This window comes from Oratosquilla oratoria, chromosome 37, assembly GCF_046742065.1.
Source record: "Oratosquilla oratoria isolate Oo_2021 chromosome 37, ASM4674206v1, whole genome shotgun sequence".
Classification (NCBI taxonomy): domain Eukaryota; kingdom Metazoa; phylum Arthropoda; class Malacostraca; order Stomatopoda; family Squillidae; genus Oratosquilla; species Oratosquilla oratoria.
Genome location: NC_134813.1, coordinates 17,758,736 through 17,776,626, shown reverse-complemented (window position 1 = coordinate 17,776,626; position 17,891 = coordinate 17,758,736). Strand labels below are relative to the sequence as shown.

The window sequence follows — 17,891 nt, the reverse complement described above, 5'->3', positions numbered from 1 at the left end:
ATAATTACGCAACAGGTAAATTATATAAGAATGACCATAGAACAGGTTGATTTTTTGTCTGCAGTATATAACATAAACTTTAAAGTACCTAATTTTTGTCCCAAAGTTAATTCATAACTTAAGAATACTTCCGCTCCTGTCATAATCTGATGCAGTGAAGTTAAAAAATAAAATTATATATTTCATCCAACAACCTAAAACAAATTGCAATCGTGTAGACAACACTGCTAGCAAACATGGCAGCGTACATAACGACGAAAGGATCCTTCTTGACAAGAAAAATACTCGCATCTTTTACGTTAAGCCAAGTAGGTACATTTTCTTGACCACAAATAACAATTCTATAAGTAGGGCAGTTGACTTAATTTTCTTGGTTAGAATCATCACTGGATAGACGAAGAAAACGTGATTTAGATGTCGTCGTCTGCAATTCAATAAGCAACTAGTACTTCCACCACAGCAGAAACCAGCTTATGAATATAACTAAATGTATGATTATATGGTTTTTAGAAGGGAATTGGCATTCTTTTATATGCTCAATTAGATTAAATGATAAGTATAATAGACTGGTTAGCTGGACCCATAATAAAGCTACGGCTAATTAGTAAAGATGCCACCGTCTACAGGAACAGGTTCTTGATTCTACTACAATAACAATTATGATTATCAATACAAAAAATATCTGTATACTTTGTTTTTCGAGAGGTCCACAATAGAAATAAGTTTCAAATTATTTTTGTGTCATCCTCGCAATTTTATAAATTGTATTTATATATCCATGGATCCGATTGCTGTCTTTTTATATTTGTGTATCCGATTCAAGATAAAAAATAAAACAAACATTAACATAACCATTTAGGTGAAACTATTTTGCTAGTGTACGTTTTTATTTTGAAAGTTTCAGTGAAGCTGAAGTATGTAAGCCTGGTAATTGAAATAAAGATAACTGTATCAATAATCTCTGTCAGTATGACTGTCATTGTATGATTGTTCCAACTCAAATATGTTTTTCTAAATTTGTAATGTTAATAATATATAATGTGGTAAGGCCAAAGGAAAGGGTAGAGGAGCATATCATGTATATGGATGGGACTACCAGACTTCTTATGTAATACTTAACATTTACCCCTGCATTGCACTTCTCTAAATTTGTATGCTAATTTACGGTATTATGTAATGATTGGGATCAGCATTGCCATTGCAGCATATTTCTGAATTATGCTACAGATTGTCTCTATTTGTCTCCAAGTGGTCCAATCAAGAAATATGAATTACTACAATGAGACCTCCTTATACGGTAATTCTTTATTCAGTAAATTCACAGTTATGGTATTTGGGAATTACTACCCTCGATTCTATTTACAGTAAGAAAAATTCACAGATACGGTATCCGCTCGTGTTTTGTTTACACCGTACCATAGTGCCACCATGCCGTACGGCCACCACACCGTTTGGTATACAGTAATTTCTATTTGCGGTAAGGTTTTCAGGAACGCATATGCACTGTATAACGAGGACTTACTGTACTCCGTCCTATTGTGCAGTGGTGGTGTAATCAGAAATGTGCTGGTCTTGTATTCACTCAGTTGTGGGTTTGAATCCTGCAGTCCTCTCTGATTCCCAGCAGTGACAATGACCTACCCCTGCAGTCTAAGCACATAGACCTAAGGTGATGGCTTTGGCCACAATTATGTACTTCATGGTTTGGGCTCCTCACTTCTTCCCTTTTTTTTATGCTAGATATGACAGAATTACCAGCAGGCCCTTCTGTTTTTAAACGAAGGTAATTCAACAAGTTGGTGATAAGATGATGAAATTAATGGTTGGTAATTCATATTGACATGTTTAGCATAGGGAAGAGAACATATCTGGAATGGACCCTGTCCAACTTATATATATATATATATATATTTACCTAGTTGCATTTTATGGGAAGGGGAGCTATGCTCGTGGTGTCCCGTCTTCATATCTCGTTTTATCAAGACCGTTTTTAAATTCGTGTATTGTTTTTGCACACACCACTATTTCATCTAACTTGTTCCAAATGTCTATTACTCTGTGGGGAAAGATGTTCTTTTTTAGGTCTTCTATAACTGTATTTCATGATTTTCCTTCTGTGTCCTCTTCTATTTCTATCATCCCATTTTATTAGATCCTTTCTATCAATAGCTTCTATGCCTTTCATGATTCTGTAAATAGTTATCAAGTCTCTTCTCTCTTCTTTGTTTTAATGTTTGTAGCTCAAATTTTGCTAGAGTCTCTTCATATGATAGTTCTGAGAGTGATGGTGCCAATTTCGTAATTGCTCTTTGTATTCTTTCAAGTTTTGTTATACATTTTTTTTTTTTTTTTTGTACTTGCTGACCATGTCACTGCATACTCCAATCTTGGTCTTATCAAAGTGACTAGTATTTTCTTCACCATTTCTTTGTCCAGGTATGTAAATGCCACTTTGATTGTTCTTATTAGATTATAAGTTTCTCCAAAGATCTTATTTATATCTTTCTCAGGGGACATATTATTCATAATAATGACTCCCATGTCCTTCTAATTTTCTACTTTTTTAATTTCTTCTCCCAATTTATATGATTCCACTATTCTTTTTTTACTTCTTCCAAATTCCATTATACTGTACTACACTTCTTAATATTGAACTCCATCTCCCATTTCCTACTCTATTTCCATACTTTATTGAGATCACTCTGTAGCAACTCGCAGTCTTCTTCAGTGTTAATTTTTTTCAACAATTTTGTGTCATCCACAAAGAAGCTTATATAACTTTCAATTCCTTTATCCATATCATTAATATATATAGCAAACATTATTGGGGCCAGAACTGTTCCTTGTGGAACTCCACTTATCACTTCATCCCAATTAGAGTGTTTGTCTCTTATCACCACTCTCATTTTTCTTTCATGCAGGAAGTCTTCCATCCACTTCAGCAGTTTGCCCTGTATTCCTCCTGCAGTTTCTAATTTCTTTAGCAACTTCTTATGTGGCAGCTTATCAAAAGCTTTTTCAGGTCTAGAAATGCACAATCAGCCCATCCATCTCTCTTTTGTATTACATCTATTAGCCTTGAATAAAAACACATTAAGTTTGTGACGCATGATCATCCTTCTCTAAATCCAAATTGCCTTGGATTTAGTATGTTGTTTTTTCCAAATGCCTTACCCATCTAGTTTTGATAATTCTTTCACAAATTTTAGCTATCGCACTTGTAAGAGAGACCGGTCTATAATTAGTAGGGTCTTCCTTGTTTCCCCCTTTATATATTGGTACTATATTTGCTCTTTTCCAATCTTCTGGAACTTTTCCTTCATTCAATGAACTATTTATTAGACTATGTATTTTGTCTGTTAGTTCATTCCTGCATTCTCTCAAAATTCAGTTTGCCATTTCATCTGGTCCATGCGATTTTCTGACCGTGATTACTCAAGTGATTCATTATTTCATTCCTTATACATCCATCTCTTTCATAGGGGAGACTTTCTCCTCCCACTCAATATATCTAGGTTGTATATTCTCCCTCGTAAACACAGATTTGAAATCCTTGTTCATAATTTCTGCCATATCTATTTCCTCTGTGTATTCAACTCCTCCTTGTTGTAGTTTCTCTAATTCTTGTTTGTTGTTTACAAATCTGTAAAATAGTTTTGGTTGATCTTTACATTTTTCTATGATATCTTTTTCGTATTTTCTCTTTTCTTCTCTGCACACTTGTACATATTCATTCCTATAACTAGTATATATTTTCCATTTTTCAGGTCTTTTGTCTTTTTTCCATTTTATCCAAGCTTTATCCCTTTTGTCTTTTAACTCCCTACATCTTTTGTTGTACCAACACTTTACATATTCTTTTTCTTGCTTTTGTCTTGGAACATACTTTTCCACTCCTTTATAAACTCTTGTCAAAATATTCCATTTCTCTAATACTGTTGTTTCCTCCTTGTGTATTCTTTCCCAGTCTGCTTTTTTAAAGAATTCTCTTATTTTATAAAAAGAAAAAAAAAAATCATACTTCAATCTTCCCTTTCTATATATTTTTTTTTTTTTTTTTATGTATTTTTCCTCATTTAGTTCCAGTTCAACCAATATTTGGTCACTTTTACTTATTGGTGTCTTATTATATTCAATCTTGTCCACCATTTCGGGTTCTGATGCGATTATTGCATCCAGTCTCAATGGTTCTTCCTCATTTCTATACCTAGTATTCTTTTGTATCCATTGTGTCATTGTACATTTTATGATCAAACAAGTAGTACATTTCCCCATATGTCATCTCTTCCCAGCAGGTTTCTTTACAATTAAAGTCACTCATTATAACTATTCTTCCTCCATCTTCCATTATCTTATTTAGTGTTATCCTTGTGTCTTCTAACATATTTTTGTGTTCTTTCTTTTCCCACAAAGCCATTTTAGGAGGCACATAATTTACTACAAACTTTCTGCTCTTCCCATCCATGTCCTCCACTTTCATCATAATCATCTCTATTCTTTCCATATGTGATATTCCTCATAGTTTGTTAGGGAAAAGTACATTCAAATACACTGGTGCTATTGCTTGGAACTCTTTACCGACCAACATTCAATCAATTGTATCTAAAAGTAGTTTTAAAAAATCAGTTAATTGTTATCTTTTAGACACTGTTCTTTCTGAAGAAAATAGTTTATATGTTTAATTTACACTTCTTATAATCCTAATTTACACTTCTTATAACCTAGCTTTTACTATGACAATCTTTTCCTAGTTTTTATATGAGGACCACAGTGGAAATAAGTCTCTTGACTTTCTGTGCCATCCTCGGATGTACAATTATATGTACTATGTATAATATTGAGTCTTATATGTATTGTACTTATTGTATGTATGATTGTATCCAAATAAAATTCAATTAAAAAAATTCAATTCAATTCAATTCATATCCTTCTTAGTCAGGAACATAATTCCACCCCCTTGTTTTACCTCTCTGTTTCTAATCCAATAATTATATGCACCATGTCCTACACTGTTGGGTGGTAGTGGACCTTTCAATTTTGTCTCTACAATTTCCATTATGTCTGGTTCTTTTTCCTTCAGTTAATCATTCAGTTCATTCAGGCCTGTTATTAAGCCATCTATATTTGTGTAAGACACTTTTAATTTTCTGCTACTTCCATCTTGTTTTCTGTTTCCCTTCTGTTTTTCTCTGCAATGAACCATTTCCTCACTTTCATATTCACTACTCTCCAATAGAATTTCTCATTTACTGATTGCCCTTTTCTCGTTTTTTTCCTTAGCTTCTAGTCTTTTTATTTTCTCATCCTCTCTTTCCTCTTTATTCGTTTCTCTTTTTATCCATACCTGTTTATATTGATCACTGTCTGCTAGTTTCCCTGTTTTTGCTAAGATATTCTCTGCTGTCATTTGTGACCTGAATTTAACCTTAATTGGTCTGGTCTTATCTGTATTGTATTTCCCTAGTCTATATATTTCTATTTCTTTCCCTGTTTCTGGTTCATCTTCTTGAACTACTTCTAATATCTTATTTACTTTTTCCTTTTCCTCCTTTATTCATGTAGTCCTATTTGGATTATACTTCTCTTCCATCCCTAATATAATTATATATTTCTTTTTATCCGCTAAGTCTCTTACTATATTCTCCTTCTCCCTCATCACTAACTGTGTCCTTAGTTTGTTCTTTCATCTGCTGTTCCACTATACCTCTAAATTCCATTTTATTGTTCTCTTGTACTTTTTTCCAACCACTTACCTCTTTTGCTATGGACTCTTTATTCTCTCTATTATTCCTCTTTAATTCCTCATTCTCATCCTTTACTTCTCATAACTGTCTTTTTAATTCTTCTATTTAGTTAGGTTTTGATTCTCCTTTAGTTCTTCCAGTTTATCAACTCTTTGGGTAACTAGCATTAATTGGTTAAACCTAACCTCCCATGTTTCATTCATTTCTTTTAGTTTCTCCTCTAGATTTACTAGTCGGGGGAGGTTGTCATTTCCTCCCTCATTAAATCCATGGAAATGATTATCTTCACATTCCATTGTGCTGCTCTTATCGATATTTCTAATTTTTACATTTTTACTAATCTCTTCAACTTCACTACTGTCGTCTGCCCCTCTCTTGTTGACATGCCGTCTGACTTCCTGGGCCCAATCTTCCCCTTCCTCATTTCCTTATATTTTCCTCAGTAATCACTCCCCTTCTCCTTTTTCTTTACCTTCCCACTACACCACGAGTTTTCCCCTTCTCTATTAATACAACACAGGTACTCCCTCATCGTTGGGATCCACAAAAATTGTAGATTTTTCTGGAGTCCAAACTTCGTTGTCACTTCGAACGACGTGTGTGTGTATATATATATATATATATAAGCTATAGCTTATGTATTTTTTTATCAGACTTTTTTTAGTAATGTATAAGGTACTTTGACTTTTATTCTCAAATATTTTTCCCCAGGGAAGAAGATGTATTGGAAGCAGTGCAGTACGGTTGTGTTCAATATATACAACAGATCCTATAGACCCTAGCGAAGAAACTTTTAATAAGATCCTTATAGCCAATCGTGGTGAGATTGCATGCAGAGTTATTCACACAGCCAAGAAGATGGGGATCCAGACTGTAGCTATACACTCGGATGTGGACTCTAATGCAGTAAGTTGGCAAGCTGTATTTGTTTTAAATGCATGTTGAAAGTAAATTTCAGTTAGATTTTCTCTTTCTCTCCCCCCCCCCCCAAATATATGGATTGATTGACTAAAAGTAATGAAAAGATGGGAGGAACCACTGGTCATTAGCTCCCCTTGTGTTGAAAGGTGGAGGAAATACAGACAAAGTTGATAGAGATCTTGGGCCTAGTCCAAATGAAAATGAGGAAGTGGATAGGGTTTGAAGATGGATACCTCATGCAGGTACTCAATGTTTGTCCATTGTCAAGACCAAGGAAATTGATACTAAACCAGGTACCCCCTGACATAAACCAAACCTACAACAGAAAACATTTCCAAGAGACAAGAACAAGACTATCCTATCTATACACATGTCATCATCCACCAGTGAAACAATGCCATTACAGAATAGGCCTGGGAAAAAATACTATGTATCAGATAGCCCCCATACAGAAGACAAAAAATATTATTTTTTACTACTATGCACTCACTCATCTCAGAAAACATTATAACTACAAAAAGTTTCTTCCTTGAGCAACCTGTGGGCCAAGCCAGTGGCTGGAGTCATGTTCTTTAATGCTGCAGGTTTTCTGCACAAGAGATCCAAGTATATGGATTGATTGATAAATTGATAAGAGGAAGACCTGAAATGAGATCAATGGGATGAAAAGTACTTTTGATGCATATGATTTGTCTGTGGAGCAGGAAAGAGTGCAAGTGATGGGAATATGCAAAAGGAGGTTGAGATTGTATGGCACGGCTGAAAGGGATGTTCCCTTCATCTTTTAAGTGGAAAAGGAAAGGAGTTGTCATATGGTGACATTGTGGGGGTAAATTAGCTGCAGCTGTTGGGAACTATTGTGAAAGCACATTGCCTCACTGCTCTGTATGTAACTCATGTAGTGTGGTGAGAGCCAAGACACCTTTATCCCTGAGATGTTGACTTGAGAAGAGTGGGTGAGTACAGTACATCTTTTTGTGTAGGGGTGTGCTTTGACTCAACTACCCACTCTGTAAGGGGTGAGAAAACTGTAGGTACATACAAGTTTTCAGATGGAATTTAAAAATTATTATTCCTTCAGGAATGTTTAGGAATCAACAGTGTCTCAGACTCTTGTAGATCTCAACAGTATGAAATGTTGAGATCTTGTCTTTGTTGTATAAATGTGAAAATATTTTTATGTCACTGGCTAGGAGGAGGGAGCACTTGCTAATTGTCAGCTGATCCCCATGTGAAAAAGTGGAGGAAAAATGGTTGAAGTTGAAAGAAAGTAGTCTTAGGCTCAGTTTAGAGACTAAGTGCCAGCCCCTCAGATGTTGATGGTGTTTGGAAAGTACCTGGAGGAAGAACATTTCCCCTGACGTTCATCTCGTAAGACCATGACATGAAAGTTCCCATTGTTGATCCCTGGGTATGTTAGTGCTGTATGGGGGTGCCTCCAAATAGTGGTCATGTGAAGTGTATATCAAAAAGAATAATCAACCCCCCAGCACCCATCTTCAAAATCCATCACCATCCTCACCTTCAGATGGATGGATAGCACTTGGTGGGTAGACTGGACCCAAGATATGTATGCTTTGTAAATTTTCTGAATGGATGAGCGGGGGCTGTTGTCATATGATGAGGTGGTAAGGGTAAATCAGCTTCAGCTGTTGGACCCTATTGCGGATGTCCTGTGCCTCAATACATTGCCCTTAACCCAAAAAGTGTAGCAGAGGACAGGAGTTGCTGAGATGGGAGGGGCATTGAGAAGGTTTGAATGGATATGGAGTGGGTATCTGCTTTGTTTTAGCCCCCTCCCATGTATAAAGTAAAAGGGCTTTTGAATACATATATTGTTTGATTTATTAAGAATAGTGATATGTAATGGTACTTCTTTTCCAGCCACATGTGAAGTTGGCAGATGAGGCAGTGTGTGTTGGTACTGCCCAGGCCAAGGACTCGTACCTGAGAATAGACAATATTATGGATGCCATCCAGTCCACCAAATCTCAGGTAATGTAGAGGTTGTAATATTTAGCACTGCATGCTTATTATGAATCAGTGGATATTACCAAATTTATATGATTATTTAGACTGATGACATGAAGTTATTGTTGTATGGAATCCAGTCTGTTCACATGTTATCAATGATTAACCAAGCAATTTATAGTGTCCACAAATGTAAGGGCTGTGAGTGCTCTTCTCCATTTATAATTTAGATGTTGGCATTCCAATTATCCAGATTGAATTCAACTAATGTTAGAAGAAAGTGTTTATTACACATAAGTCTAGAATCTTTATAGCTCATTATCATTTATTTTTCTTTTATTTAGATATCATTATTATAAAAAAAAATCCACATCCGATCTAGTTATGGACCAAAAGGTCTCCTGCCGGCATGCTTCTCCTTTGTAATTTTTTTTTTTTTTTTTTTTTTTATCTTAACAATTTTGCAATATAAGTAATTTGTCTCTCTTGTAATCCAGGCTGTGCACCCAGGATATGGGTTTCTGTCAGAGAATGCTGACTTTGTACAACAGCTGGAAGATAATGGCATATCCTTTATTGGGCCGTCAGCCAAAGCTATCACAGGAATGGGAGATAAGTTAGAGTCAAAGCGTTTGGCCATGGCTGCTGGAGTAAATACTATTCCTGGTGAGTGTGTTGACCCATTTACTGTATAAGGGAGAAATGGGCCTTTAGTAAAGATATATCTAAAGTAAAAATTATATATTGGACCAATTCAGGGAAAGGCAATATAATTTATGGAATTATCCTATCTCTCTTAAGTTCAAGTTTGGAGTGGGTGGGTGAGGGTGGAGGAGAGACTGAAGCATTTGGTGACTGGTTTGAAAGTTTTTGTGAGAGGAGAAATTTGAGAGTGGATGTGATGAGATGTACAAGGAGTTATGATGGTGACAGTTAGAATGTGAGCATGAATGGTGAAAGGGGGTAAATAGAGAAATTTAAGTATTTGGAGTCCTTTGATGCTTCTGACCCGGGCAGTGGGTAGGAGACAGGGATGATCCTTCATCGACGAGAAGTTAAGATAAGAGGGAACAAGGGTGGTGGTGGACGATAGTGGATGATAGTATGAGTGGGTGTTTGCCTTGACTTGGCTACCCCCCTTGTAAAGAGGAAGAAGCCCCAGGTATGTAGATAGAATGATGCATTGAAAAGAAGAATGGATATGGAGGTGAGTAAATATCTTGGCAAAATGAAAAGAGTTAGGAGTGTAGGTATTTGGAGAGGAATGCAAGCAGAAGGATGAATTGGACCAATGACACTTTATGGAGCAGAGACTTGGAATATAAAGGAGGTAGAGAGAACAAGTCTGAATGGTTTTGAGATGAAGCATTTGAGAAATATAAATGTTACAAGAATGGATACAATGTGGATATTAAGTAGAAAATTAAATTGGAAAGAGACATCAGATAGAGTACATCAAAGAATGATGAGTTGGTTTGAGCATATGGAAGGAATGAGTGAAGAAAGACTACCAAAATAGAGTGAGAAGCAGAAGTAGATGGAGTGAACTTGAAAACAAGAATGAGGTGGATGGATGGGATGCTTGCATGCAAGCAGAATGACTGTCAAGCAGGAAAGAGAGTGCAAAAGATGGATGTGAATGTAAAGAGGTTGTGAGTAAATGAAAGGATGACTACTAATTCAATCTTCATTGCCACACAGGATTTGATGGCATTGTGAAAGATGCTGATGACTGTGTTAAAATCAGCCAAAACATTGGCTATCCTGTGATGATCAAGGCTTCTGCTGGTGGTGGAGGGAAAGGCATGAGGATTGCATGGAATGATGACGAAGCCAGAGAGGGCTTCAAGCTTTCCACTCAGGAAGCGGCGTCAAGCTTTGGAGATGACCGCATTTTAGTAGAAAAGTTTGTGGATAACCCTAGGCATATTGAAATTCAAGTAAGTGGGTTATATGTGGTTAAGATGGTTTTATGGTGTACATACATACATATACCAAGGCTTTTTCCCCCTTACAAGGGAGGTAGCCAAAAAGGAAAAGACATAAAATCATTCACACCCATTCCATCCCTGAATACACTCCATACCCCTCCACCCTCCCTCTCATCTTAGTGTAGATTTTCATTAATGTCAAGAGTGGTACATACATATACCAAAGGCTTTTTCCCCCTTACAACTTCCTCAATCCCTCCTCTGATCCTGCTACAAGCGCAGTGTCGTCTGCAAACATCAGCTGGCTTACCTCCCACTTTTCTCCATTTTCTTTAAACATCTCCAAACCCTGACCCACCACCCTTGCATTTACCTCTCGCACCACCCCATCCATGTATAAGTTGAACAGCCAGGGCGACATAACACATCCCTGACTCAAGAGTGGTACTGTACTATATAATTTTATCATCAGCAGATGGGACCAATGACAGGTAGCTTCTAGTGGTAGCCAGCAAAGTAGATGGCAGAGAAAATCTTCTCCCTGGATGTGGAGCTGCCTAGTGTAGACCTTATGGTATCAATCCCCTCACCTCCATTTGGGGTGCAACCCTTAGGGGATGACACCATATAATAACATAAGAATGAAGGAGACTGCAAGAGACCATAAGGTCTACACTAGGCAGCTCCGTATCCATCACCACCTGTCATCCCATCATGAAATGGTAGGGGTAAACCAGCTCTGGCTGTTGGGCCCCTCAGCAGAATGTCCAAACTGGAACTACCAACCCTGGAACAAAGAAGAGAAAGATGAGATCTATTGGCCATTTACAGAATCACGAAAGGCATGGAAGTCCTTGACAGAGATGACCTATTAAAGTGGGATAGAATAAAGATAAGGGGGTATGAGAAGAAACTCAAAAAGGACAGTTAAAGAAGAGATCTGAAAAAACAGCTTTCCTCACAAAGTGGTAGATGTCTGAAACAAATTGGATGAAACAATAGTGTGTGCAAACACCATACAAAAATTTAAGAACAAACTAGATGTTGCAAGATATGAAGACAGGTCACCACTAGCATAGCTCCCCTTCCCATATAATACAACTAGGTAAATACAGTGTCTCGCTTCATTGCTTTATACCCAGGCAGTGTGGTAAAGGGATGGGAACAACCCTTTATCAACAAAATGCTAAGATGGAAGAGGTGATGAATGGGTGTAAGGTGGGTGTATGTTTGGACTCAGTCACCCCACTTTTGAGAGAGAAAAGTCTTTTCATATCTACACCCATCATTCAGTTCAGTGGATATAAGGAAGGGGCTGGGGGGTTGGCACCATTGGTCCAGTAGATATGATAAAATCAATATATTTAATGTAATTCAATATAAGACTTGTAAATTGAGGAAGTTTGTGGCAGAGTTTGGGAGAGTATGTGATAGAAGAAAGCTAAAGATAAATGTGGGTAAAAGTAAGGTGATGAGATGTACAAGGGGTGAAAGTGGCAGTAGACTGGAAGTGAGCATTAAGGGAGAGCGACTGGAGGAAGTGGATAGTTTTAGATACTTGGGTGCAAATGTGGCAGAGAAAGGTGGAGTGAAAGTGAAGGTAGAATGTAGATTGAGAGAAGCGAGTAAATGCCTTGGTGGATTAAAGAGTGTAATGAGGAATAGACATTTGGGAATGGATGCTAAGAGGAGACTGTATGAAGGAGTGATTGTGCCAATAGCACTGTATGGGGCAGAAACATAAGAGAAGAAGAGAGAAGGAGTTTGAATGTGTTTGAGATGAGGTGTCTGAGAAGTATGATGGGGGTTACTAGGCTAGATAGTGTGAGAAATGAGGAGGTGAGGAGGAGAACGGGGGTGGAAAGGGAGCTGGGAGATAGGGTTGATGAAAGAATATTAGGATGGTTTGGACACATGGAAAGAATGAGTGAAGAAAGACTAGTAAAAGAGGTGTGGAAGGCAGATGTGGAGGGAGTGAACATGAGGGGGCGTCCTAGGATGAGGTGGATGGATGGGGTGAAGGGGGCTTTGGGGAAGAGGGGAATGTCTGTTGAGGAAGGACGGGAGAGGACAGAAGACAGGGGTGAATGGAGAATGGTTGTATATGGATGATGTTGTGATAGCATGAGGTGGAATGGGCAGGTGGATGGGGGATGAGGTAGTATGTGTGAGCAAAATTTGATGCAGCCCGAAGGGATTTCTCCCTGTCCTCTCATTTTATGCAATGGGGGGACGGAGAGGGGGGGTCGCCGATTTAATGAAGCGGCCTTGCTGTGGATGTGCTGTGTCTTGCGACACTGCTTCTGACCCAGGGCAGTGGACAAGGTGCAGGGATGACCCGTCATTCAGGAGGTGCTAAGATGAGAGGGAGGGTGGAGGGGTGTGGAGTGTATTCAGGGATGGAATGGGTGGGAATGATTTTATGCCTTTTTCTTTTTGGCTACCCCCCTTGTAAGGGGGAAAAAGCCTTGGTATATGTATGTATGTATGTAATATAAGACTTAACATTGATTGTGAAGATGGGTTCTAGATATGCTATAATTGTATAGTGGGGGTACTCAGAAGGTGCTAAGATGAGAGGGAGGGTGGAGGGGAGTGTATTTAGGGATGGAATGGGTGGGAATGATTTTATGCCTTTTTCTTTTTGGCTACCTCCCTTGTAAGGGGGAAAAAGCCTTGGTATATGTATGTATGTACTCAGATATTTACTCTGAGTCACTGGATTTTGTCTGTTACCTCCAAATCTGTTAAATGGGGGTCCATTAAATTCATGGCTGACTGTATTTAGCTCGGGTGATCTTTATGGGGAAGTGACCAGAGGGGAGATCATGAATACTTTGCAATGTTTTGGTTGGAGTGAAGGTGAGCACATTGCTATGTCTAGGGTTGTGCTGGGGAGGTTGTGTAATGTGATGTCTGCTGGAGTTTATTATGTTTAGGTTGGGTAGTTGTTCTGAGATTTCATTTCCCTTAATGTTCGTGCAGTTAAATTGAAATTGTCTGGCATTAGAACAAAATCCCTAGTGCCATAGTGAAGTCTTCTTATCTAGGAATATTGAGCACAGCTACATTTTTATCAATATACTTACTGGGGTAGAAAAGGAAATAGCAGATAAGGTTGATGAAAGAGTATTGAGATGGTTTAGACATATGGAAACAATGAGTGAAGAAAGATTAGTAAAAGATACACTTTTTAGTCCCTCAAGGCATTTACTCACTTCTCTTAATCTGTATTCTACCTCCACTCCCACTCCTCCCTTTCCCACTACATTTGCGCCTTAGTATCTAAAACTATCCACTTCCTCCTGTCTCCCTTAATACTCACTTCCAGTCTGCTGCCACTTTCTCCCCCTGTACATCTCGTCACCTTACTTTTACCCACATTTATCTTCAACTTCCTTCTTTCGCACACCTTCCCAAACTTTGTCACTAGTTTCCTTAATCCCTCCTCTGATCCTGCTACAAGCGCAGTGTTGTCAGCAAACAACAACTGACTTATCTCCCACTTTTCTCCATTTTCTTTAACCATCTCCAATCCCTGACCCACCATCCTTGCATTTACCTCTCGCACCACCCCGTCATGTATAAATTGAAAACCCAAGGTGACATAACACATCCCTGACAAAGTCCCACCTTTACCTCAAACTACTCACTCTCTCCAATTCTAATCCAAACACAAGCTCTACTACTCTCATAAAAACTCTTGACTGCTCTTAACATGCTTTCCTCCTATCCCTTATATCTTCAGTTTCTCCCACAATCCCTTCCTGTCTACCCTATCATAAGTCTTTTCCAGATCCAAGCAGTGTTGTCAGCAAACAACAACTGACTTACCTCCCACTTTTCTCTATTTTCTTTAACCATCTCCAATCCCTGACCCACCATCCTTGCATTTACCTCTCGCAAAACCCCGTCATGTATAAATTGAAAAGCCAAGGTGACACAACACATCCCTGAAAAAGTCACACCTTTACCTCAAACTACTCACTCTCTCTATTTTTAATCTGAACACAAGCTCTACTACTCTCATAAAAACTCTTGACTGCTCTTAACAGCTTTCCTCCTATCCCGTATATCTGCAGTACCTCCCACAGTGCTTTCCTGTCTACCCTGTCGTAAGCCTTTTCCAGATCCATAAAAGCCCAAAATACACCCTCGCCTTTTCCAATAACTTTCTCACATATCTGTCTTACCACAAAAATCTGATCTACGCAACCCCTGCCCATCCTAAACCCACACTGCTCCTCACCAATTACTCCCTCTGTTCCTCTCCTAAACCTCTCAATCAAGAACCTCCTTTTTTCAGACATCCTGCATGGTATCCATCCAATCCAGGTGCCTTATCTGCTCTCATCATCTTAACAGCTGCCTTCACTTCATCTTTCCTTATTCCTCCTCCATTTTCCTCACTCATCACAGTTATTTTCTTAGCACCTCCCACTGCAACTACCTTTCCCTCTTTATCCTCCTTCACATTTAGAAACTCCCTAAAATAATCTGCCCATCGTCCTCTTACTCCCTTCTCTTCCATTATCATCTCTCCATCTGCACCTTTTACCTTTTCTTCTCCAATTGATTTGCCTCCTTTTCCCCTCTTAATTTCTTTCCAAGACATCTTTTTATTACTTTCACAATTTTCTGTCGTACTCTTACCCCATTTCACATCTGCTCTCCTCTTTGCCTCTTTTATCTTGTGCTTTACTTCTCTTTACTTTGTACTTCACTTCTCTTTACTTTGTACTTCACATATGATTTCCTCATCCTAAATTGTAATCAATCTATGAAAGCCTACTTCTTCTCTTCTACAAACTTCATTGCTTCCTCATCCCACCACTCACTACCCTTCCTTCCATTTCCTCCCATCCTCCTTGTTCCACACACCATCTTTGTACACCTTATGACTCCCTCCTTGAACTATCTCCATTCCTTATCCACTCCTAGTTCTACTCTATCCTTCACTCCCTCCCACTCTATTACCTTCTTCTTATACTCCTTTTCTTTTTCATTTAAGCAGTTTACTATTAGTACCTCCCTACCTTCAGCCCTTTTCCTCTTTCTCCACCTATCCTCTACTCTCAACTTACCTTCCACCAAAAAAAATGATCTGATATTCCCCCACTCTCTCCCCTTAAAACGTGTACATCCTTAACACTTCCTACTATACTCCTGGTTACCACTATCTAGTCCATTAACACTCTATCTACCACCCTTCCATCCACCACCCTCTCCCATTTGTACTTATGCTTGACTTTCTTCCAAAACACTATTTGCTATCATCAGCTCGAGATACATCTCCACCATCAGCTCTCCACTATGATTTTTTCCTGGAACTCCACACTTCCTAATCACTCCATCTATTGATTCACTTCCTACCCTAGTATTTAGTTCTCCCAATACAACTACATTGACATTTCTCTCTAATCCCTCTATGCCCTCATTTAAATCCATCCAAAAAAACTCCCTTTCCTCTACACTGTTCTCACTACCAGGTCCATATGCACTTACAAAAACCTATATCTCCCTTCCCAGCTTCACTTTCTTCCACATTAACCTAGAAGAAACCTCCTTCCACTCCACTACACACTTACCTATCTCTTCACTTACTAGTATATCCACCCCTTCTCTCCCTCATCCTCTCTTCACACCTGAGAACCTCCCAGCTACACTTCTAAACTCACACTCGCCCCTCCCTTTTAACTTAGTTTCACTCAAACCCAACACATCCATCTTTCTTCTCACAAACATACTGCCTATCTCTTCCCTTTTACTCTCATCTGTACCACATCCACACACATTAAAAGGCCCAAAACTTAGGGTACTGGTTGAAAACTCCTAAACCCTCTTATGCCTTTACTTTTTTTTAGGAATGTCCCCTTTGGGGCTACAGGTAGCAGGATTCCTAGTCCTATCCCCATCCCGTTTTTTGTCACCTCGCACAACTCAAGTGGGAAGACTTGGTGGTAGTATTCTTTTCCCCCACCACAGGGTTAGGTAAAAAAAGGAAATGAATATTCAGAGAAATGGTACAGGACAGTAACAAGGGGTGGAGGACAGCATAATGGAGGGACAGTTGCAATATAATAAAAGTGTCATTGTTTCTCTATGAATAGAGATTTCCAATATCACAGACAAAATGATGTGTGGCTCTGGTCCATAGGGGTGCCCCATATAGACCTTAAAGTATCAGCTGCATGTTGCATTGCCACGATAACATACAGCCAATATCCCAGACAGAGAATTATCTATTCATTATCTAGTCAATGAAATTAATGTTATTGTAAGGAAATGAGAACATTCATATAAGGAAGTGATAATACATGTGCTCATGTTCTTCTTTATCCAAAACAGGTTCTCGGTGATAAGTTTGGAAATGCCTTGTACCTCAATGAGAGAGAGTGCTCTATTCAGAGAAGAAACCAAAAAGTTATTGAAGAAGCCCCAAGGTACTGTATGTATTTATATGTTGCTTTTATATGATATTATCAAGAAAGAGTGATGACAGCAGCCAGTTGGAGGCAAATTATAAAAGAATATATTGTGACTTATCTGTAGGGTGACACTAAGGTTCCTTAAATATTAACTGCATAAAACCAGCTCCAGTTGTCAGGCCCTGCTGTGAATGTGCTGTGTCTTGCTGCATTGTGGTGTGGGACAGAGATAACCCTTAACCCCTTGAGTACCGGATGTGTGTTTTGTGACACCTGAGTGTCACAGCTGAGTGCACCCGCCAGGAACCGAGCGTGCTCCCCGTGACACACACGTGTCACAGTTATAAGCTGTGTATTGAGGGCTCTCAAGGCCTCAGTTTCTGGGTTATTTCTACGTACATGGTGGCAAGTGTCTGTGTTTACAAACATAAGGCTCCAGCCATTCATGGGACGGTTTGAAACGTTTGTTTACGTAAGGTTGACGGGTTGGTAACGAAGGGGTTAATCCTCAAGGTGCTGAGGTGTGGGGGATATGGATTTTTAGATGGGTTTGAAATATATGTATTCTTTGACTTGGCCACCCCCTTTATAAGGTGGAAGGAGTCTTTTTGGTATACGAGGTCCATTCAAAAAGTATCCGACCTTGGTCCATAAAGAAAAGATTTGTGTACATTTCAAAACTTTTATTCAATCACCTTCAAAGTACTCCCCTTGGGAGTGCACACACTTCTCCCAGCAGTGCTGCCACTGCTGGTAACATCTCTGGAATGCCGAAATTGGAATGTTGTAGAGCTCTGCCGTCGTTTTTCTCATAATTTCCTCTCTCAACTCAAAGCGCTTCCCTTTAAGGGTTGTTTTCAGTTTAGGGAAGAGCCAGAAGTCACAAGGTGCCACGT

The 17,891-nt window shown here is 38.8% G+C and overlaps 1 protein-coding gene across 1 annotated transcript in view; it reads left to right on the top strand.

Annotated features, from left to right (window-relative positions):
* Positions 1 to 164: 164 nt before the first annotated feature.
* Positions 165 to 17,891, top strand: part of LOC143019545 (propionyl-CoA carboxylase alpha chain, mitochondrial-like) — a 57,743-nt gene continuing 40,016 nt past the window's right edge. The window contains exons 1-6 of the mRNA XM_076175267.1: positions 165 to 308; positions 6,456 to 6,650; positions 8,550 to 8,660; positions 9,134 to 9,302; positions 10,338 to 10,576; positions 16,916 to 17,010. Coding sequence (XP_076031382.1) covers positions 237 to 308; positions 6,456 to 6,650; positions 8,550 to 8,660; positions 9,134 to 9,302; positions 10,338 to 10,576; positions 16,916 to 17,010 — 881 coding nt within the window. The 5' untranslated portion in view covers positions 165 to 236. The remainder of the gene's footprint in view (positions 309 to 6,455; positions 6,651 to 8,549; positions 8,661 to 9,133; positions 9,303 to 10,337; positions 10,577 to 16,915; positions 17,011 to 17,891) is intronic.